Here is a 23,352-nt window from a genome sequence, read left to right as displayed (position 1 = left end):
TTACATTAGAGAATTTATAATACATTGCCGAATGCAACGAACTAAATCCTCCCCTCTTGACCTTATCACATGAATTGGTATTAACTTAGTTAAGTAGTTGGAAATTATACGGTATTATTGTACCATCAGCACAAGAGGTCTTCTGTTTCATCGGATGCTGAGATTGAATGACACCGAGCTGGATATTGAAGTTGAGGCAAGAGTAATGACGATCTTCACGGAAAAGAACATCAGGGGAAACTTGGCAAGAAGCCACGTTTAAAATAGGAAAAAAAACGTCTAATGAGCCTCACAGGATCTGATCTAAAGTTCAGGAGATGGAAGTGCTGCGGCTCTGGAGAGAAAATGACAGGAGATGGAGGGCATTACAAGGGAAAGGAAGAGGAAAAAAGACATTCAGATGGAAAAGGGATCAAGATCTTCACAGAGTCTCGCCCTTCGGCTGTACCTCCACTGCAGAAATGTCATGAAAAGCGAGTGTGAACTGAAGGAAGGAGATGCCGAGGTCTGATGGGCAGAACGTGTGAGTGAATTCATCTACACGTGGGATAATCTCACACGTTATGTGCTGAACCTATCAACCTTGGCCACATTATATCATACCATCAGAATACTGGTAGGTGGTAGCTACATCTAGATAAGATTTGAAAAAGATGAAAAATTCCATACATTTGGAGTGTGGAGTCAACTACTAACTTTAGGCAATTCACTTTTTCGAAGTAAAGTGGCAATTTATCACAGTTGCACAGAATGTGAAGTCACAGGTGTGTGTTTATAGGGATTTTAAAACAGCTTAAAATGTGTGTAAAATTAGATGGAATTAAAAAACATTGAAGTAAAAAAGAAATGGATACAATGTGTACTTTTAAATTAGTCCATTTTGACAGTTCCAAATTATGAAAGGAAAATTAATTACAGGTTGTGAACACTGAAATTGATTATTTTATTGACAATGTTTTATGTTCTACAAAAAATATTGGAAGTTGGCTTCCTAAACATTGTGTTCAATGTCTGATACAGCCTTACTCAGTCCATGTTAACGATATCAAGCTTATATTTTCAAAACATTTACTTTGTGTAAAATTATTTTATGTATGGTTAATCTGTGTTTTCACAGACAGGGTAATAAAGTAAAAGGGGCTTTTATTCTGTAGTTTACTTAAATGTAATCTAATATATGCAAAGGAATAGTTCTCCCCAAAATGCTATTTCTGTCATCGATGCCATGGACCCAACTGCACATTTGACATCTGAAAAGTATCCTGATTGTATTTAGAAACATTGAAAATTGAAAATAGTGAGCAAGAAATGACATTAAACAAAAATATATGAAAATAATTTTCATTTATCCTTTGCCCGTGCCTTCTGGAACTAGAGCATGAATTGTGTTGTTTTTTTGAGCGAGAATTTAAATCTATTTGAATCAACAGCTTTTTGTGGTGTTTGAATGAGCTCAATGCAGAGATATCAGCAAACAAATCTACAAATAAAATATATATGATTAAAAAAGTAACATTTTGTAATAATATTTTATTTAAAATATGTTATTTAAATATTAAGCAGGAGTGTCTTGAAGGAGTTAAAATACAAATAACAATTCAATTTGGTTAATTTGTAAATTAAAACATTCATTTTATCATTAATCATTAATAGGGTTGGGAATCAAACATCAATCCCATTCAAAAGGTTAGGAATTGGATACTTGATAAAAACTTAAAATTTAACTTCCTCTTATCAATTCCTGTGTGCAAATTTTCTGAAATATGCATGTGTTTACTTTTGATCTGCTAATATCTCAATTAAAGCCCTTTGAAAAGTAACCATATGTTATACTATAGTAACCATGGTGGTTATATGGTTTTAGTAGTAAATCACAGTAACTATAAAGTTATAATAGTTTAATTATAGTAACTCCAGTTTAACCATGACATTTGTAGTTAAGGTATGGTAATACAAATTGTAAAGAAATAGCACAACATGGTTGCTATGTGTGTATACACAAAAAGGAGCTCATAAATATTCATTTTTTACAACTTACAACTAGGAGTCGATAGGTATTGGAATCGATGAGTAGAATTGAAATTGTTACAATGTAAGTGATACTCAACCAATTACCATTAATCTGTTTGTCCATTAACATACACTGAATATTTGCTAAAATATTAGATAATGTCCTTTTGAAGGATAAAAATTGTGTTTTTAAACACGACTGGGATCTGTTTCTATATAAATCAACAAATAGGCTTCAGAGATTGGTTCCCATACTCTTTCTTGCCTTACTCCTTTGCCTGCACATAGACACACACATACATGCTTCAAAGCTATCAGCCATTCCAAGCACGCAGCCTCAGCACAATGTAAATTATTCAGCCGGGCTTGCTAGAGGCTGCAAGCGAATCATAAATCGAGACAATCTGGGACCATTTCAGAGGGGTGACCATGGTTAAACGAAGCTAAGCATCAATACAGAAAACCCTCGCAACCCTAATGCTGCCAAAAAGGACCCAGTCAAACAGTTCATTCCAGCTGAAATCTTGCAATAAATATTTGGACATTAGTTCTTTGGAGCTGTGGTTCACCCAGGTTTTGTGGATTACAATTCTTGGCAGGGCTTCAAAGGTTAACCAGCACTTTATGGATGCAAACGAAGCCCATGCCCTGCTAAATAACTTTAATTATGTATGGCTACTGGGCCAGAGAAGGCCACCGTGTACCTGAATCTGTACCTCTTTGCATTTGACCTCGCATTTGACATTTCGACACGAAAATCCCCGGAAAGCTGTTTGTGCTTTATAAAGAAGTTAGAAATGAGAAATATATACATCAAGGGGATGTTTGTATAAGGCTAATTTGCCAAAGGCGGATTGTGCTTTATTCTTCTCAGGTTTAGGAATAAATTGTGTTTAGAAATAGAGATTTTCATGATGATAGAAGATAGTTCACATACAGTATGTGTTTTCTTTATTCCAGTTTCTGTAGTCTGTAGTTCTATCATCTACAGACATGTAATAATCTTAATCTTAAGAAATAATGAAGTAATTTCTGTCTTTGTGCTATTATTCGTGTGCATGCGATTAAATGCTTTTTCATCTCTGCTGCCATACATCAATTCATATAATGAGCAATGCGTGCTCCGCCTTCACTCTACGACACTCTATCTGGGAGGGGGCATGGCCAGCTTGAAATGCATTTTCAGGTCCACATTGAATTTTGCAGCACTCCACACGCTGCGTGGAAATGAAAATGCAATCCCAAATGTTCTACTTGTTTGTGTTAATGCATTTAGGGAAAATAACATTTGAATGATCATTTTGCTACAGTTTTGCCTGGCTATCTTAAACATCTATAATCAATCCCGGGAATTCATTATCATTTTGCAACTTAAAGAGTGTTAAAATTGGACTGTGCTGCCTTGTTCAAGGATTTAACTAAGTCATTTGATCAGTGAATCATAAGTTACTGCTGAACAAACTTCGGAATATTGGTCATATTCCAACTGCCACAGAATGGTTTAAAAACTATTTGGTAGACCGTACTCGATGTGTTCATGCTGAAGGTTTTAACTACGGGTGTCCCACAGGGCTCCATCTTGGGACCGGTTTTATTTTTTACATTTTTATGAACGATATTGGTATGAACCCCCATGCAAAATTACACCTATATGCAGATGATACAGTCAGTTACAGACATTCTTCCTCAATGGTACAGGCAGTTCAAAAGCTTCAGAGTGCGTTTAGCTCACAAGATACCCTGCTAAGTTTAAAATTGTTTTTGAACAGAAAACAAAGTTTATGATCGTTTCAAAGTCTCATTCACAGATAGTTCAAGATGTTAATATTCTTCTTACATCAGATGGAAAATCCATTGACAGAGTGTCTTCATTTAAATATTTGGGTTCATGGATAGATGATAAGCTATCATTAAGGTACATTTTGTTAAATTTGTTAAGAAGCTCAAAATGAAAATAGGCTTTTAAAATAGGTTTTACCCAAAATGTCAAGAAAAAACCTATGGAAGCATCTTTTTTTAGATCGGATGGATTATGGCAATACATTGTTTATGCATGGAGCTTCCTCCACCTTACAGGGCCTTGATTCTGTGCATCATGCATCCTTGTGTTTTATTACAGATGTAAAGTCATTCACACAGCAAACAGACCTTGTATATATTCATTTTTAAAGCTATATGTGGGACACTTCCTCTCTTTTAACCTTTTTAGTCCACTCTTCAAAAAGGTTACATGGTTTTTACTGTACCCAGAGTGTGTCAGAGAGAGAGTGTCAAAAAAATTGTAAGGAAATTTGGTAAAGTAGACATGTAATTGCTTCCTTTAGAAAGATTTGTGTGTGATTAAGGGGTGCTGCATAACTTCTATGTCTGCAACCTTGTAAAAGAGATCTGTGATTTCAATGGGGCTTCCTGGAAACATAAAGGTAAAACAAAATATATCTATTTTTGCATGTTACAGTTTTTCTCAGTCGCTTTGGCGCATTTCTCGAATAATTTAAAAAATGTAGTAAATATAGTGTGCATTTCTCCGAAAAATTCGCACAAACTGCACAAAATCATGGACTTCGTGCAAAGCGTGTAACTTGTTCAAAATTCTTACTCTCAAAATATTTTTTGGGGATCAATGAACATGTCAGTCCCATCAAAATGACGAGTCCTTGTGTCATTGTTTATGAACAAGACAGTCAAGATGTTTAGCCATGTGATCAATATATCAAGAGTATACAATTATATCTTTCAGTATATTCGGATGTGGACTGTAAATGAAGAAGTCTGACTCAATGTCTGACTCAATGTCAGACTCAAAGACTTTTTCAATTTCAAAAGTATGAAGTTACACATTTGTGCATTTTAAATATTGCACAAGACAAAGAAATAATTACCATTTACAGTACTATACTGTATGTACAGCTTTGAGATACAATGGGATTTTAATACAGGTAAAAAAACTGTAAACACACTGTAAAAAAGTCAGACCTCTCACTCAAAAATTTCTCAGTTCCCCTAAACTGCAATATTTTTACACGTACTGACGTTCCAGTCTGTCAGGTCACAGATTCTCATCTACATCACAACGGATAACTTACCTTGCAATGTGACGTGGAAATAATCGTTTGGAATGTCTTATCCACCCTCTGCAGTGGTCTGCTGTGATGTCATCACATGCTGCATCCATTGCAGCCAGCAAGATTATTTCATTTTGAGAATGGCGATCATAGACCTTCCACCTCCATGCAGAGAAGAACTTCTCAATTGGGTTAAGGAATGGGGAGTAAAGTGGCAGAAATTGCAACTGTATCCTGTTGTGGGCCGCTAACCATTGCCTGATTCTGTTTGAGCGATGGAAACTAATATTGTCCCAAATTACCACATACTTTGGTAGATGATCACAAACCTGACCACTCTCATCATCAGGGATGAGCACTCTATAGAGAGCCTCTAAGAAGGTGAGGAGATGATGTGTGTTGTATAGCCCTTCAATTGCAATACGAGTTAGCACACTATGCTGTGAAATAGCAGCTCACATACTAATAATTCCCTCCGCATTGGCCGGGCACATCTATAGTAGCCCTGTTGTCGATGATATTTCAACCACGCCTTCTGCTTCTTGTCTGGTTGAAGCCAGCCTCATCCAGGTATATGAAGTTGTGTGGTGATTCACTTGATTCTAGTTCCATCATACGCTATATAACAAGATCCAAAATTAGTTTTAGAAATTATAAGAAGTTGCATTGATACAAGTAGTACTGTGATAGTACATCAAAATGTATATTGCCGTAGCAAACGTACTCTAATACATGTCACATTATACTGTAACTGTACTGTATAAGAGTATTTACCGTATCGTGAAATAGAATGTAAACATGTTTTACTTGTACATAATGGTATATGTCCTTCACTCTGTCACTATATATTTCAAATGGCACTCTGTACAGCTGTTTCATGCTCATGTGGTGTCTTTTTTCCACCCTATCAAAAGTTGAGATGCTAATAGATTGAATGTTTTCAAAGACATTGTTGTCTTCTGTAACGGCACTCTGTATTTCCCTTAGTCTAATTGCATTATTTGCTAGGACCGTGTTGCAAATAGCCTCCTCCTGTTGAGGTGTAAAAAGGGGCCCTCTGCCACCCCGGTGACGTAGACGTGCTGTCCTAGTGGGAAAAATAGTAATGCAAACACAGACTGGGGAATATATGAAAAATGTGTTGTACACACAGTAAAGCATCCACTGTAAATATACAGTGGTGGTCAAAAGTGCAACCAACAATCTCCCAACATTTGGCTGCACCCTTCGACCAGCCTCAGCCACTGAAAGGCAGTGAGTGACGACATGGTTCACAATAGTTGCCCTGATTTTATCAGGAATGGACTTATTATAGCTCTTCCTCTGTTTTGCCTCCCTACTTCGTAATCCTCTTCTTCCAGGCTTCTGACCCTGTGTATTTTCTTGTGCTTCTTCCATTGTTAGAAATTGTAACAATTGTGTTGTGCTGTGTCTAAATATTCTTGCTAGTTGAATGTTCATGAGATGCACCCCTGAGCTATTCTAGAGAACTGCTTGACGATTGGCTGATCTAACACTTCACACATTCCCCCTCATTAGTCAAAATCAAGATTTATTTATGTGCGATTTATCAATTCAGTTCAGTAAGACTAATCAACTGGAAACCGGTATAATGTATTTTGATGAAAATTACATAAGCAACTGAAAATGTAGGAAACAGCCGACAATTGTACATAATCATCTACATGACCATACAAGTGCAAGTTCGAGTGTGTTTTGCTGCAAAAGGTTGACCAGTAGTGAATGGAACAGTTTGTTTTGTTGTCTCTGTTTGATTTGGTCATGTTCACTCTACATGAAGTATTTAAGTAAAGTGTACATGTTATCTCATGTTATGGAAACTTAATTCAAACGTGTGAAATCATATTCAACCAAAAAGCTCCTAAAATGCTTGTTTGTCATTTGTATTCTGTGGTAGTCGGGTTGTTATATTTGTCTCATTTAATTTAAATAATTAGCATAGCATTGTCCTATATCAAAACATATAATAAAAAACACACAACTTGTAGTGAGGCTGTGAACATTTTGTGTTTGAAGTTCTAAAGCTGAGCTGTTTGAACATTATAAACATGTGCATGTGTTTTTTTTGTGCAGGGAAGTGCTCTGCAGGACAGCCGCCATGTTTAGCGAGGGCGTTTGCGGTCTAATTACACACCGCAGGAGTGACCTTCCTTACACCTTCTCCTTAACCATCCTCAGGTACAAGAGAGCAACCCCATCACACAGCATTTCCTCAAAACAACATGTCAAACTGAGGTGATGTTTGCTAAAGGCAGCTGCGCTTTACCCTTAAAATTTGAAAGTCAAGATGGTCGTGGGTGATATCTTGACATCTAATTGCAAACATGTAGCGTTCTTCATATAGGCAGTGAGCTCGACTTGACTCACTTTAAATTTTAATGGGATTTTGAGTTGTCGTGGTGCTAAGTTAATCATGCTAATCACCAAAAATATATCTTCTTTTGTGTTCTGCAAATGAAAGAAAGTCATACAGATTGGAAATGATGATCGGGTGAGTAAATTATGTCAGAATTTTTGGGTGAACTATAACTTTAAGCTTTGGAAGAGGTGTTAGTGAGACCAGCAGGGGGTTTTCACCCTGTGGTCGATGTGGGTCCTCTAGTGATGGTAACACTACCCCGTCAAAAAGCACGGATAAGATGTTAAACCGAGGTCCTGACTCCCTGTGGTCATTAAAAATCCCCCAAAAAGAGTAGGGGTGTAACCCTGGCATCCTGGCCAAATTCGCCCATTCGCCTCTATACATCATGGCCTCTTAAACATCCCCATATGTACTAATTGGCTTCGTAACTCTGTCTCCTCTCCACCAATAAGCTGGTGTGTGGTGGGTGTTCTATTGCAAAATGACTGCTGTCGCATCATCCAGGTGGATGCTGCACATTGGTGGTGATTGAGGAGATTCCCCCTTTAATGTAAAGCGCTTTGAGTGTCCAGAGAAGCGCTATATAAATGTAACGAATTAACAAATTACAAAGCTTTGGAACTTCACTTGTTAGCTGCACTTTTTCTTTGAAAAAACACTCAAGGTTTGTCAAATTCTAAGTCATTTCCAGTGGCGGCTGATGCACAGATCTATTGAGTGGCGCAACAAAACCATTTGACATGTGATGTAAACATATCGGAACTGAATCTGATCGTAAACTGCTTAGCTAAAACATGGTTTAACTATCAAAGGGTGTTTATTAATAGTGATATGTAAAAAATATTGATTTGCACTTTATTATTTAATATAGTAAACGCTGGAGCGCCACGTGATTCCTGGAGCCTTCAGATAGTTCCAGGAAGTTATGTTTTCTCTTTAAATGCTTTTATTCTTTCATTTTTTTAATCATTAAATGGCTTTCGTCTATAAATGGGTTAAAAGTTGAACTCAGTTGATCCGTTTAGTCGCAGCTCCATGCGTTACTAAAAACTTCCAGGAACTATTGAAAGCCTTCATGAACCAACATTGCTGTGAAAAAAAACTGCTCCATTGGCGTCAACGGAGTTGACACGACTCTCTCTCTCTCATTGCTGGCACGTTCTGACGTAGCCAATTAGAGAGCTGCCTCAGATCACCTGTTTGCCAAAAGTTTGCAGGTGGTAGCCTACATTTGTCCGGCGCCCCGCACGTACAATATATATGTATTGTCACATTAATTAACCCAAATACAATTTCAAATAATACTTTTAATGGAACACAACTACCAGGCGAATATAGTGTGAATAAATGTAGTTATTACAAAATATTTTTTGCAATTTATAAAATGTTTATAACACATACTTAAAAAACAAATCTATAGTGCAAGACAATATAAGTCGCTTTGAATAAAAGCATCAATCAAATGCATTAATGTAAATGTTGAACTTTATATTTTTATCAGTCTTCTTCTTTGGATAATTTGGAGGAGCAGCCCCCAAGCGCCCCCTATTGACAAACCGCCACTGGTCACTTTTCAACTCAAGATAGTACATCAAACAAACTGTACTTCTCTACCACCTTGGATTCATTGTGTCAGACTTTCTATTCAGACTGCAAGCTCAAACTACTTACGTGATTATTTGGCTCCTAACACCAACATTCCTGTATCTCGTAACATCTAAACGATACAAAATGAAAAGAGTCCAATTTCAAAAACATTGCTAACAAGCCAACCACACTCGCAACAAGCAGCGACGAATGTGAAAAGGGAACCACAAATATTTAACAGTCTACTAATAAAGCCGGGCAGGCTTTAATTCCATCTCCCAATGTAAGTTAATTAATGTTTAATTATTGAAATTGGAAACAATATCACTTAATGCCGTTTCATAATTGCCGTGACACAGATGGGACAAGGGTAATTGATTTTAAGTTCTCTTTTCCGTCTGCCGCTGTAGATGCAAATACACTGCAATTCCCTCTGATGGTCTCTTCATTCCAAATGTCACCCCACCCCTAACTCGGTCACAGTTTCCCCTGAGTGTTTTGTGTGTCTGGACATTACTATGATGAACGTTTCTTCGGACATTGATGCTGTTGACATGCAGGTCTGTATCAGCAGAAACAGCGGTCATAAATCGCTCTGCTTTCAGATGCTGTGTGATTTCGAGGGGCTGTAAATGAAACTGCCGGTGTTAAATAGAAGTAAAATAGAAGCCCTGGATTCTAGAATTTAGGCTACAGAAATGTTGTAAACTTGACCAAATATGCATCTACGTTTGCCTTTTTTAAAACATTCAGGGCAATTTTGCCCTTGGCCCTGTTTAATTTATTGACTCACAAACAATATACATACTTCAATAAAATCTCTACGGTTTTCAGGGTTTTTTTCAAACCGCACATGGTGGCTAATATAGGACTGATCCATGTCTTTTGCTCTGCTGTTAGTTACAAAGGGATCCATATGTCCTTTTCCTGTATATCCAATCCCAGCATCATATGATTCTCTGTTTAGATAGCACTCCTCCAGATTGGGACACAGCTTGAGGCAAAGGTTGGAGAGGTGCCCCTAGCACACACACGAACAGGCTGAAGCGTAGCGATGCAGACGCTTCTGAACTGAACTGCCGCCACACTTTGTGAGTCTTGTCAACAAACCAACAAAACATCTGTCATTTTATTTGCCTCAGTTTGGCGAGTCTGATGCTTCCACTTTCACGTTATTTCACGGTTTAGTGGAGGCGTAGCATTCACCACCTGGAGATTACTCATGGTTTTAATTTTTTAACAGGGATTTGTTAAAAACACAGATATATGAAAAAGTAAAACAGTGTTCACTACTTTTTTTAGGGGATTGGGGAGACTTTTATTTTATTTTCGCAAAATCTTGGTCATTTTTTTGTTGTTGTTTTGTACTGATACTGTAATGACAGGCTGCAAATGATTTCATTTGACCAGATTCTAATCTGCATAGGTGCAACCTAAATATATATTTACAACCTAACATTCACGCTATCAGATGGATCATTAACTTAATTTACTTCGCTATTTTCATTTGCAAAATCGTCACCTTAGAATTAGAAAAGGTTTTATCTGACATTTGTCAAAATTTAGTTATTTACATATACTTGTGACAACTTCTAAAGATTACTTTATAGTTTTTCAAGTTTAGGACTACCAAGTATTGGGACTTTTTAGATAACTAAAACGGTCCATCTAGTTGAACTCTAACTTAAATGCACACTAGAGAACCATCAGGATCATCTTTCTTTGATCCCTTTTTTTTTATATCTTAAAATGTCTCAAATGTTGAATATTAAGCCTCACAGGTCAAACAGTCAACAAAGAATTGATGGTGTCTAAATTACAACAATAAATGTTTGCATCTTATTTAGTCATATAGTATCTCTAGAGAGAAACATTTAACCTGTAACACTTTCTGTGGAATAACGTCTGGGTTGCTACATAAAATTTACATCTGAACCAGACCAAATATTTAGCACTGCCTTTTCTGCACACACAAATCCATCCTATCCTTATCCATCCTAAAATATGAAATAAATGTCTCGGAAAGAATGGAATAATGTCACCACATTATTACAAAACTTTTTTAAGTAAACTGTTTGAGTTGCTTGAAAATGATTGCTTCAATTAATGTTTTACAAGATAGAACCTTCAAAAAAAATCACCATTTACAGATTTGAAAGGATTTTGATTCTGTACATTTAGATCTCAGTTTTTTAATGTATAGATAATTGTTCCATAATCTCAGACGTCATGCCCACGGACTGTTGTCTGAACGTCTGAAGCAGCATCAGTAAAAATTGTCGGGTTAAGAATTGTTCTGCAACTGAAATAATTTTAGAGACATTATTTTAAGGTCGAAAATTACAAAGTGTAGCTTTAATTCATAAAAGTATGCAAAGATCACAGCATAAACTCATAAGCGTTGTTGCTGTTAACTTTTGACATGTTTGTGAATGTACACCGGTCTGTTACTGCGGGGACATTTCCACGCCTCTAAACATGACACGGCACAAACCGAAATGTGATTAGTCAGTCAGGCCTTGGCCAATGAAAGTTCAGTATTTATATTTTGCTATATAGTATGGAAGAACTTTGAAACTTAATATCTCAAAACTGATCCGAATGCAGACAGAAACGTATAATTACAGGGTAACGAAATATTGACTTTTACCCTCCTCTATATAAAGATTGTGTTTTCTAGCATATCACTGGTGAATATAGACCATTTTGCAAAAAATAAACAGGACCGGTCCGAAAGCACTTCCTCTTTCAATTTATTATATTGTTATATACTCATTAAATTTTTTTGTTTTAAAAAAATGTTATTTAGCATTTTAATTAATCATTAATCTTCTGCTGGATGTAATTTGTTAAAATTGTGTACTGATGAAAACCGAAAGAAGAAGTGCTTCTGCACAAGCTTTGTCTTGTGAAATCTGTCTTTGTCTACTGAAAGGCTTTGCTTTTATGAAAGAAACCTATAGGTTTAAAATCCATACCGCGTTGATAGCACATTTTGATATACTGTAAGAACTTCCAGTAAGATTGAATGCAAAAAGCTACTATTTCACATTACAAATTGGAGGTTTGGAACATAGATACTTTTCTCTGAGCAAATCCAGAAAAAAAAGGAGAGGGGGTGACTGAACGGGTGACTGCTGCAGAAATGTCCATCTCAACTGCCTTGACAGTTTACTTCACACAATAAATGATCAATTGAATGATCACATCCATTCACCAGACATTCTAAAGTTCCCATTGAGGTTATTTGGTATCCTCCCAGATTAGACAAGATTTTATTAGCAAAGCGTTACTAGGGAACAGCTGAATTTTTAAGGCCCTCCTGTCCCAATAAAGAGCTTGGCAGAAGTGAATACAGAGCAGTTGGTGATGTAGTGGTAACAGTCTAATGGTTGTGGACCCTGTCAGACCCACTTACTCAACATACAAGACCTGGGTAAGACTCTTAACTCTCAACTCAGTCTTAACCTGACTTAGATTTAAATGGTTGAAGACAGCTTAGTTTTTCAAGCAACAAAAAGTTCCTGATTCAATCTAATCTACTTATTAGATCTGTAACCATCTATAGGTCTTTATTGCCTGTGGCCACATAAAGAAAATGTACATTTTCGTTTGTGCTTTAGTAAGAACAGAACATTCTCCTCCGCAACAGGTGAGATTCAGACGTGTTATGAACTTTAAAAAAATAAGTGTTAGAGTTTGATAACAACCGATATTGTATTCTTTGTTCTGCATTTTTTTTAAATCAGCAAGCCTACACAGTGGCGCTTGTTATTCTACACCACATTGGTTTACTCGGACACAAAGTCAATACTTTAAAATGCTAATGGCACTTGATTATCGCCAAAGACCCGGATTTAGTTTTATGTTCCCACATCCCCGTGATGTAAATCCAGACAGCCGACTGAACGTAACTCCAGTAAGTGAAGCGAAGGAAAGACAGTACTGTAAGCGAGGTGAAAGCGTTATATGGGACATTTAAGGGCAGCTGCCAGCATCATAACTTCACAGGGCATTAATTGTTTCACCGCTGTCAGCGAGATTGCCTCCGCTCGTTGAACCCTGGCCAAGGAGCGGCCCATCAGCCAAATTGGAGACCAGTTGGTATGTAAGTAAGAGTTCCAGGGAATGATGTTTTCGCATTACAGAGCGAGGTGTCGGCCCCAATTCTAGAAAATGTGCTTAGGCCAGGAAGAAGTTTCTGTCGGTGGTAATATGGTGGTAACAGAGCTGACTGGAAATGTGGAAATGCCAAATCTTTTCCCAAAATGACACATATAGTCGATCAATACATGTAAGTGGTGAGAGTAAATGTTAAGTGTTTTCAATTAATAATGTTTGTTTATTACTAAAGACTGTTTATAGGCGGTGACCATTTGCGTTTGAACAAAACTGTATAACGTCCTACAAACATGAATATTGAATAATAACAAGAGAAAGTTTGCACAAAACGATCACTCTTTCATCATAAGTTCACCCTCATTTCTTTCCAAACTTGTTTCTTTCTTCTGCAGAACACAAAAGAAGATATTTTGAACAACATTGGTCAACATTGGCCCCCATCGACTTCCATTATATGGACACAAAACCATAGAGACATTTCTCAAAATATCTTCTTTTGTTTTATTTGAGAGACATTTACAGGTTTCAAATGACAAGAGCATGAACAAATTATGACAAAATGAAAATTTAGGTGTGAAATATCCCTTTAGGTTTGAATGCGATCCGAATAGTTTTTTCTCATGCATGATTAAAACAATTAGGCCTTACCAAAAAAGTTATAATCCAGTACACCCTAGCATAGCAACAGCATAGCAACGCGCCAGAAATCATTCAGGACACACTAGCAAAAGCATACAGCAGTTCTCCGGCGACTACCCACAACACCCTTGTATTATGTTGCATTCCCTTAAGAAAATGCACAAATCTAGTGTCTGGTTTGATGTAGGTGGAACACAAAAGATGTGTGATTAGAACATTTAAAAAATTCATGGAAAACATTTGTGATCCTGAGGTGATTTAACCGAGCGCTCTGTTACACACACTCACGGCAGCCATGACCTCTTTCTGAACTGTTGATAAAGACTGCAGCGGTCTGGCCTCGATTTCCAGGCAATTGTACAATTGTCTAGGTTCAGTTTACTCACAAAAAAAGGAAACATATTCTCTTTAAATAAAGCAAGGATTTGTTTGAAACACAACCGTACACAATGCCAAATATGTACATTTCTGCTAATCATGAATGGCTATATATTTATGCGTCCATAAAAATAAGTGAAAATAAAATATGCCTCTGGTTTTGTCTTTAATCAGCATTTCTGCATGTAGTTAACAAAAAAGGTGTCATATGTCCTATCTATCCTATGTGACAAAGCAAAAATGCATAAAAAACTACATGCAATATAAAATGCTCTTTTAAACTGTAAATATTTAAATACATACAGAATATATTAACAGTGTGTTTTTGGCATTTTTGCTGTCACACCATATAGGACACATATTCGGTTTATTTGTCGATCACCCATAGCCACGTATAAATAAGAGACCATTGCACATTTTCATTTAATCAGCATTTCCATGTGTATTGTGGCGACCAGTGTGTGTTGAATCTGAACAAACTCAAACCTCAGGGGAGACAAGACACATGAAAACTCAATCAAAATCAAGGTTATACATAGAAAATTATGTTTGAACTTTTCCTAAATACATGTCCAAATATTACTGTTGTATTGCTTAAAAGTGAATCTGAACTAAATGCAATATTTAAGGTCTGAAAAATACTGAGAATCTTTTCTGTCATTTTCATTTGTTTCTCCAGTGTTCGTTTTCTGCAAATAGTGAATAGAAACAATATTTTTATTTGAAATGCAGAAGAAATATTGTTAGTAGTTCACAGAATGAAACAAAAATGACAATTTTACCTCAAAACATACCTAGTAAATTCAGAAATACTTTTAAAAAATCATTTTTTTTATCATCTTAAGTGTTGGCCTTGGTCAATCAGTTCACTCAGCCTTAGGACGTTAAATCCCTTTGTTAACAGCCTTGTTATATTGAAGGGGACACTTGATCGACAGAAATTACAGGGTGGTGCTAATGATGAAGCAGGAAATAGCAGTGCCAATCAAACATCTGCCTTGCATTGGAAGACAAGCTCAGCCAATTAGATTCCCCCCTGCGTGAGACCCCATAATAATCTATTATCATTGTCGAACTTGGACGGAAATGTCAGTCAAACCTTTCACCCTGAGCCATAAGGATATTTCTATTATAATTATAAAGGACTTGTGGGTGTTGTTCAATATTTAAACCAGTTATTTATTTTAAAAAGTCAGTTATTGGACGTTGTCCAGTCATATTAGTACAGGTCCATGTGCCACTTAGATTTAAATAAGGTAAGATCCTTGTAATTTGGTGTTTGGCCAGGAAATAACTTACTCTCTTTTGCTGGCTTGTTTGTTTTTCCTCATATACGTACTGGTCTCTGTCTTGTTTTGAGTGTCACCCACTCATTTTCCCTTCGCCTGGGAGAAAAATGAGAAGAGATTGTTGCTGGAGATGTCAGTTCGCCAGAAGAGGGCATTCCGATTCTGTCTGACAAAGTTATGGTGCGACAGGCAGTCGTGGTTAACCACTCACAACCCTGCTGCATCTCTCTCTACTGTCGGGAACTGTACAGATGAGGAGAAACATTCCCGATGGAGTGGAATACACTTCAATACAATTCCAAACTCTGTAACATTAGTGCATTGTTTTAGGAGCGGATGAAAATCTCATAGACATCACAATGAAGATTTCTTTCTAAAACGGTAAACGGATTTGCCTTCTCTAAACAGCATCCTTTCGGGAAAGACAGAATTTGCGCAGTGTGCTATGATGGAATATCGTCGGAAAGGGCTTGCGGGGATTTCCATAAGTTTGACTTGTGGTAAATAACTTGGATTGGGAACCGCGCGTCTCCGGCGACTCAACGCGTAATTTTGGGATTTAAAGGGGTTCTTTTGGTTCCGCTGGATATTTATTATGAAACCACGGCGTGTGTGATTTTGTTTTGAGGAGAACTGAAAGACATGATCAGTGGTCAGTTAGGAGAGACTGGCATCAACGGATACGAGGAAGATTTCCCGCGTCTGTTCTGCGGTGGAAGGCTACAGGCGGGAACGTGCGCGTTAGAACCGAAACATCTGAAGGGAACGCGTGCGATGCCGTTTCGGGTGTCGGGCGGTAGAAAGCTGTAAAACCTGTGGTCAGGAGTTGACTGAGACGCGGTGATGGGTAAGTTTGCGAAAGATCACTCGGTCCCGAGTTAAAACTATATTTTTCTGGGACATACCACAGTAAAGGGCAAATACAATATATTTTTTAAAATACCAAAACTGTAGTTTTGGTGACCCACGTTAAATTGTACACCTCATTTGCCTTGTTCGTATATTAAAACTGCGGATAGCTTGCATATAAATGCATGGTATGTTGTCATCTATATGCATGCAGTGCGTGCGATGTTGGTTTTGTTGCATGCATTTATTTTGCATACACATCTGACCTTGTAATCGCGTCGCTATAGATCCTGTTGTATAATATAATATTTTGCCTGAGCATTCGTTTATTTGATGGGCTTCTCCATCCCTCAGTGTTTTAAAGAGCAGACCGATGCCGGTTCCATTGATTGACACCGGAATCGGACCTCATTTTTGGAAGCAAAGCAACTTTTTAGCTCGAGTCTGTGTGCATTGATAGTTTAAGGGCACACTGGTAGTTCCAACCACATCACATGTGAACCTGACTAGACTGCACATTTTCTAACATGTCAGGATCACATTTCGTGCTCGCATCAGTTTGGGTCCGTGCATGTGTGTGTGTGTGTGTGCGTAAATACGCACGCAACGCTTGGATAGCTGAATGTGTAGTTGTTCAGTTTGCATGATTCTTAACATGCACTCTATCATTGTAAAACGAAGGCACTGTGTGCGTTGCTATTATGTGCCGAGAAAATAAGTACGCATTGCATGAGTGTTGAAAGTGTCGGTAACTTCAGGTGTTGTTGCGTTTTGTAAAGGACGCATGCTGTTAATCATGTTTTTTTTTTTATAATTATCTTACCCTTTATTTAAAAACACACTGCTATTAATCTTAAACTACAGACCTTCTCATGGCCGCATTAGGGTACTTGATGCTTTCCATCATTTTACAGGAGCTATTTGACAGTTATGCGACCCTCTCTGATTGTTATTCGTTAGCAGCGCGCGGCGAGATGGCCTTTCACAGCTCGTAAAACGATGAGCTATGCTCGCTGCTTTGCGGCACTGTAGAGGGAGATCTTGACAGCAAACATAAAATAACTAACCTGGCAAATTTTTGGAGCTTCTCCGCAAAGCGTATACGTGTAGGTCTATAGGGGCAGTATCGTTTTTTGCCAAGAGAAGAAAATATACAGTTGCTTCTAAAATAGGAGAAGTGGCAGTGCAGGTTTGGAAACAAATTAGTTTTCATTAGATCTCACTTGGGTCATTACGTTTATCAGCGTAGTTTCATTAGTAAATGTCATTAATCTTATTCAGGCTGATTATATAGTTGATATGTATTGAAGCTATGTGACGCAATTGCTTTTATGTGGGTGCAGCTTACCTGTGTGCCAGTGGTTTGCATGGATAACAGCACCTTTGTTTTCTCTTTGTATGTGTGGACCACTGTTGTTGATCGTGTAAAGAAATGATTACATACAGGTTCATATTGGTGAATATCATTCCATTCCAGGTAACGACAAAACATTTATTGCAAGGAAACAATAAAACAGTCAACATACCGGTGACAAGTTGACCACTTTTTGGTTGTTGGAACATAATTGGAAGAACACCTGTAGATATTCAGTAAAACACCTGCATCAACCTGTGGGAAACATTCATTAAAAATCACTTTTGGTTTAGCAGAGGCCGCTTTTGGCATCTTAAGTTGTGTACTGCTGCTTTTAATAAATAACCTTTTTAACTGTTAATACAAAATGCTTCAAAAATGATCTGTAGGATATAGACACATTACCCCACATCCATTTACATTGTCCTGTGACTCGTTTTTTCTTTGACATGTGGCATAAAACACTTATAACAACTGCTAAATTCACTAAGTCACGTTTAAAAAATGAAAAAATTTTATGTTTTTATGCTTTTTTGTATCATATTCATACATAACTTATGTGTCCAAGTGATTTAGGCACTATTGTGTATTGGAAGGTTCATGATTATTCAAACATGTTAGTTCTAATAAGCTTTAAATGTTATGAGAAAGAATATCCTGTGAATATCTCATTTCCAAAATTAGAGATCAGAATCTGGCAGAAACGCTTTTACGGTATAGATTCCACTGAACGTGGCATTTTTGAAAATATTTTTTGGATGGGTTTGAAAACGTTTTGCCTTCAAGCAAAGTGGTTGCTGTGATATTTCATAACCACCTGTATGGATTCTTGTTATGACAATATTAATGTGCCATACCTAGATCTTCTGCTGATACAGACAGATAATGCCTTAGGATTATGATTTTAGAAGTTATTTCCAACTATACCCTTGTAAAAGTGTTTAGGATGTTTCTATGTCAGGAACCCAATCGAAACCCTTTCATAACAAAACAGTGCAGCTGTGAAGGCCAGAAAGACCAAGTACAAATGATACAATCCTATCATGGTCATATACTGAGACCTTCAAGCACAGAGAATGTGTATTTTACCCAGACCTCTGACCTCACCTGATAATGTTTGGTTGAGGATTCAATGCTGATATAAGATGCCCACACCTTTTTATTTTCGCAAATGCAACACCAATGTTACCTATTTGCATTAGGGAAAAAATGGACACAGGCTGGCAGGAAAAGCAGATTTGTTTGACTGACAATCATTTAGATTATAATTAGGGTGTAATAGGATGGCCGAAGCATCTCTCAGGATACTTGCTTTCATGCTGTAGTGGGCTTGCGTCCAAGCTTATTGTAACGCTGGCTTGTACTGATAGCATGTTTACTATTGCCAGAAAGGAGAATTAAAAAACAAGCCATGACTGGATTAATTTCAACAATCACCATTGTTAATTGGGTCCCGTGTGGTATCATATTCTAGTGTAAATGTAATACTTCAAGGGTGTATAATCGCTGAACAATTACAGAATTTCCCTTTTAATTAGTCATGTTAATTCCTGCTTTGAAACTTTTCTGCACTATGGTATACATTACATTCTGAAGTTGAATTGAATGCAGAGCTAATCCATCTTCAAAAGTAAAGTTCACCCAAATAGGAAAATTTTGTCATTGTTTACTCCCCTCAGGTCGTTTCATACCTTTGTGACTTTTTCCGTGCCAGTCAAGAAGAAGAATGTCAGTGACTGACACCCAGTCGCCATTTGCTTTTCATTGAATAGTGTTTCTTAAGAATGGATGTAAAACCTTACTGAGGCTGTCAGTCAGTAGGATTCTGCTTTTCTGGTCTATGGAAGAATACAATTCATAGAGTTCGAAACTGTGAGTTGGATTGGGAAGGTTTTTACAAAAGGTTTTCACCATACTGATAGCTACGATTTTAATATTTGTCGGTTTAAATACCTATGTGAGGCCTCTTTTAAAGTTTTTAAAGCACACGTAAGATTTCTATAATTTTCCATAGACAGGTACTGTAAGTGCAGCTTGCAAATGTGTCTACTCCGTAATGAATGGACAATGATGTAAATAAATGAAAACTAAAATATAATGACTTTTTATGTTCTATGAAGGCACATTACTTAATCTTTTATTGGATTTCATTGCTTCTGGTTTGTGCATTTTAATCATTTTAAGTATATAGTATCTCAAAAACAATATTACATCCATAACAAAAAAATATTTATAGACTGATATTTTTCTAATGTTTAAACTCAACAGGGGTTTGGTAAAATATAAACAGGTTGATCAATGTATTTGTAATAATAAGATTCTCTAGGATTTCACATCTATAATGCTGGTATCGCACAACAGAATTTTCCTTTTTGGGGGAACCTACTGGTTTCAAATTTTATCAGATGAGTTCATGAGCTTATGTTGTTCGTTTACGAAGTGTTTACTTAATTTAGCTTTTCTTGTCCATTCCAGGCTTTGCCATGAGGCACCGCTGGTTTATGGTGCCACTGCTAATGCAGGCATGGTTCTCCGCCACCCCCTGCTTCGGTGATCGTCCTTGCCCTCGAAGTTGCCGATGCGATGGCAAGATCGTATACTGTGAGTCCAGCGCATTCCGCGATGTCCCTAAAAACCTCTCCGGTGGCTGTCAGGGCCTATCCCTGCGATATAACAGCTTGGCAAGCTTAAAAGCCAGCCAATTTGTTGGCCTCAACCAGCTCATTTGGCTGTACCTGGACCACAACTATATTGCCAACGTGGATGCCCGCGCCTTCCAAGGCATACGGAGACTTAAAGAGCTGATATTGAGTTCTAACAAGATCACGCTGCTTCATAACACCACTTTTCACCTGGTACCAAATTTGAGAAACCTGGATCTCTCTTATAACAAGCTACAAGCTCTACAGCCGGGTCAGTTCCAAGGACTACGCAAGCTGCTGAGTTTGCATCTCCGATCCAACTCCCTTAAGAACCTCCCCTCTCGCCTTTTTCAGGACTGCCGTAATCTGGAGTTCCTCGACCTCGGCTACAATCGCCTCCGCAGCATCACCCGTAATTCAATGTCGGGCCTGACCAAGCTGACGGAGCTGCATATCGAGCATAACCAGTTCTCCAAAATCAACTTCTTCAACTTTCCTCGCTTCTCTAATCTACGTGCTCTTTACCTGCAGTGGAACCGCATCCGGACCATGAGCGAAGGCCTTACGTGGATTTGGACGTCGTTGCAGAAACTGGACCTTACAGGAAATGACCTCCAGGAGATAGATGCAGAGGTGTACCGGGCCATTCCCAACCTGCAGACGCTCAACCTGGATTCAAACAAGCTTATCAATGTGTCTCAAGAGGTCGTGGATGCCTGGGCCTCTCTCACCACTATAAGTCTGGCTGGAAACATGTGGGACTGTGGAGCGGTCGTGTGTCCTCTAGCAGCCTGGCTACGAACCTTCCGTGGAAACAAGGAGATCAATATGATATGTGCATCGCCAAAAGAAGTTCAAGGTGAAAAGGTTATGGACGCCGTCGACGCCAGTGGAGTTTGCAGGATTACCTCTGCTACGGCATCGACGGTCATCATTCCCTCCGTCCCATTCGTCGCCTTCGCCCAAACGCCAGCCAGCTCTTTTGTCCCGACACTCAAAGCCAGAGATAGTAGAAGGGGCCAAGGCACTTCCTTGAAAGACGCAACCTCCTCAGCGCCTTCTCAGCCTGCTGTCCCACCTCCCGAGCAAGACTTCGAGCCAGTTTCCTTCCACAAGATAGTGGCAGGCAGCGTTGCCCTCTTCCTGTCAGTAGCCATGATACTCTTGGTAATTTACGTCTCCTGGAAGCGTTACCCCAGCAGTGTTAAGCAGCTGCAGGAAAACTCGGCTGCAGCTCGCAAACGTCGAAAAAAGTCACGGGAGACGGAACACACGCTCAGCACGCCCTTGCAGGAGTACTATGTGGACTACAAGCCTAATAACTCTGAGTCCACGGACGTGCTGGTCAACGGTACCGGACCTTGCACCTACACCATCTCCGGCTCTAGAGAATGTGAGGTATGACTCCACATCTGCATTTTTCGTCTGCTATAAGTTTATTTTGCTAAATTCTTCAACTGCTTTTATGGAAATTGTTGCATGTGCTGTGTTTTGATGCCCTTTATGGGGCATCGTATTTGTTTGGATAGAAGTGTATGTGTGGGAGGGATATGTTTTTGGCAGGGATATGTGTTGAGATGTTTTTGGCACAGTATGTGGTTTGTTTAACCTCTCGACGAGGTGTTAATTAACTTACTATTAGTCTTGTTAATTCTGATTTTTTGTGTGATAGTCTAATTTAGAGCAGTACTGGTGACATGAGTACAAGCAATTTGAGAGACAAGATTATTTTTTGTGCTGTGGTTTGACACGATGCGTTTGTACATTGACATGTCAACTTAAATGCCTTCCTCTACCTGTTAGGCACTTTCCTGAAGTTGATAGGACATTTTATAGTATTTGTGCTTTGTCAGACTTGATGCTTCATTTGGGCTCCTTTGGAAATGATGTAGCGGTAATTACACGGTTTCGTCACTTGGTCCCTTGGTATTGGTTTGTTAGGTAACCAAAATTTAAATATCAAATACCAATACCTGTATGTTGTTTAATGATTCTTGGCGCAAAATGATAGTTCAATTACATAACAAATAAATACAAAAACATACTGTAAATACAAGAAATATTAACATAAATACAAAAGAAATCAAGCAAACTTAAATCTTATTTTATATTATAGTTGACAAATGAATAGTACATTTGTCCTATAGTATGACAGCAAAAAATATTATAATGAAGATAAATCTCTCTTATGCTGTTATATATTATACATATAAATATAATAATATTTATTATATTATAATATATCATTAACAGTTTGTCTTCTAAATGTTTGCTGTCACACCGTAGAACACATGGTACAGTTTATTTTTGCAAATGTGTAAGATATATTGCTTTATATGTTGTTGCTGTCTAAATTAACAGTTTTTCTGGAAACAGAAGAAACACTGTACTTTTTAAATGTTGACAAGCTCTTTTTAATACTTTTTATCTGTTAGATATTTGCAAAACCAAGTGACAAACATGAAAGGTGACTATATGATTTATATCAAAAAATCTGAAATGACAAAACATGAAGATACAACGGTTCAGAAGGACAGCAGCGATATATGTTTATTTATATCTTAGGCTGTTTATTTATTAGCTATAAATTGAAAAATTAAACAAATTATACGCATGAAAAAGTCAAAATTTGGGAAAAAAATGCCTGCTTTCAAACTACTAGGTCTAATCCACAGAATAGATAATTGTACACATACACTACTGCATTCTTACAACTGCAAATTGCATTTCAACAAAAAAGTGCATTTTCTCGTTCACACAAAGCTGCACCATAAGTGTGCATGCGCATATAAAAGCTCGACAGACATCAGTCAAATATTGCCTGACTACTGAACTGAGGCAGTATTCTATTCAACAGAGACAAACACTGTTGAAATACTGATGTTTTTATATTTTTTGTGTAGTTTTGACTTTCTTTCAAACTACCAATCCTCATTCTTCAGTCCAACATCGTGTGTGCTGAACTTCTCACAAAACTAAAATGGAATAGTCTTTGAGGAGCGTCAAACGCATCCCGCTAGTAAAGAAAACCTTT

The 23,352-nt window shown here is 37.7% G+C and overlaps 1 protein-coding gene across 3 annotated transcripts in view; it reads left to right on the top strand.

The window, feature by feature from the left end:
* Window positions 1-15,677: 15,677 nt before the first annotated feature.
* Window positions 15,678-23,352, top strand: part of LOC130411611 (leucine-rich repeat transmembrane neuronal protein 4) — a 104,539-nt gene continuing 96,864 nt past the window's right edge. For all 3 annotated transcript variants that reach the window (XM_056736380.1, XM_056736381.1, XM_056736382.1), the window contains exons 1-2: window positions 15,678-16,320; window positions 20,152-21,716. In XM_056736380.1, the coding sequence (XP_056592358.1) occupies window positions 16,317-16,320; window positions 20,152-21,716 (1,569 nt within the window). In that variant the 5' untranslated portion in view covers window positions 15,678-16,316. The remainder of the gene's footprint in view (window positions 16,321-20,151; window positions 21,717-23,352) is intronic.

Source organism: Triplophysa dalaica, chromosome 22, assembly GCF_015846415.1.
Source record: "Triplophysa dalaica isolate WHDGS20190420 chromosome 22, ASM1584641v1, whole genome shotgun sequence".
NCBI lineage: Eukaryota > Metazoa > Chordata > Actinopteri > Cypriniformes > Nemacheilidae > Triplophysa > Triplophysa dalaica.
Note: the sequence above shows the minus strand (reverse complement) of the source record. Positions and strands in the feature narration are given on the sequence as shown.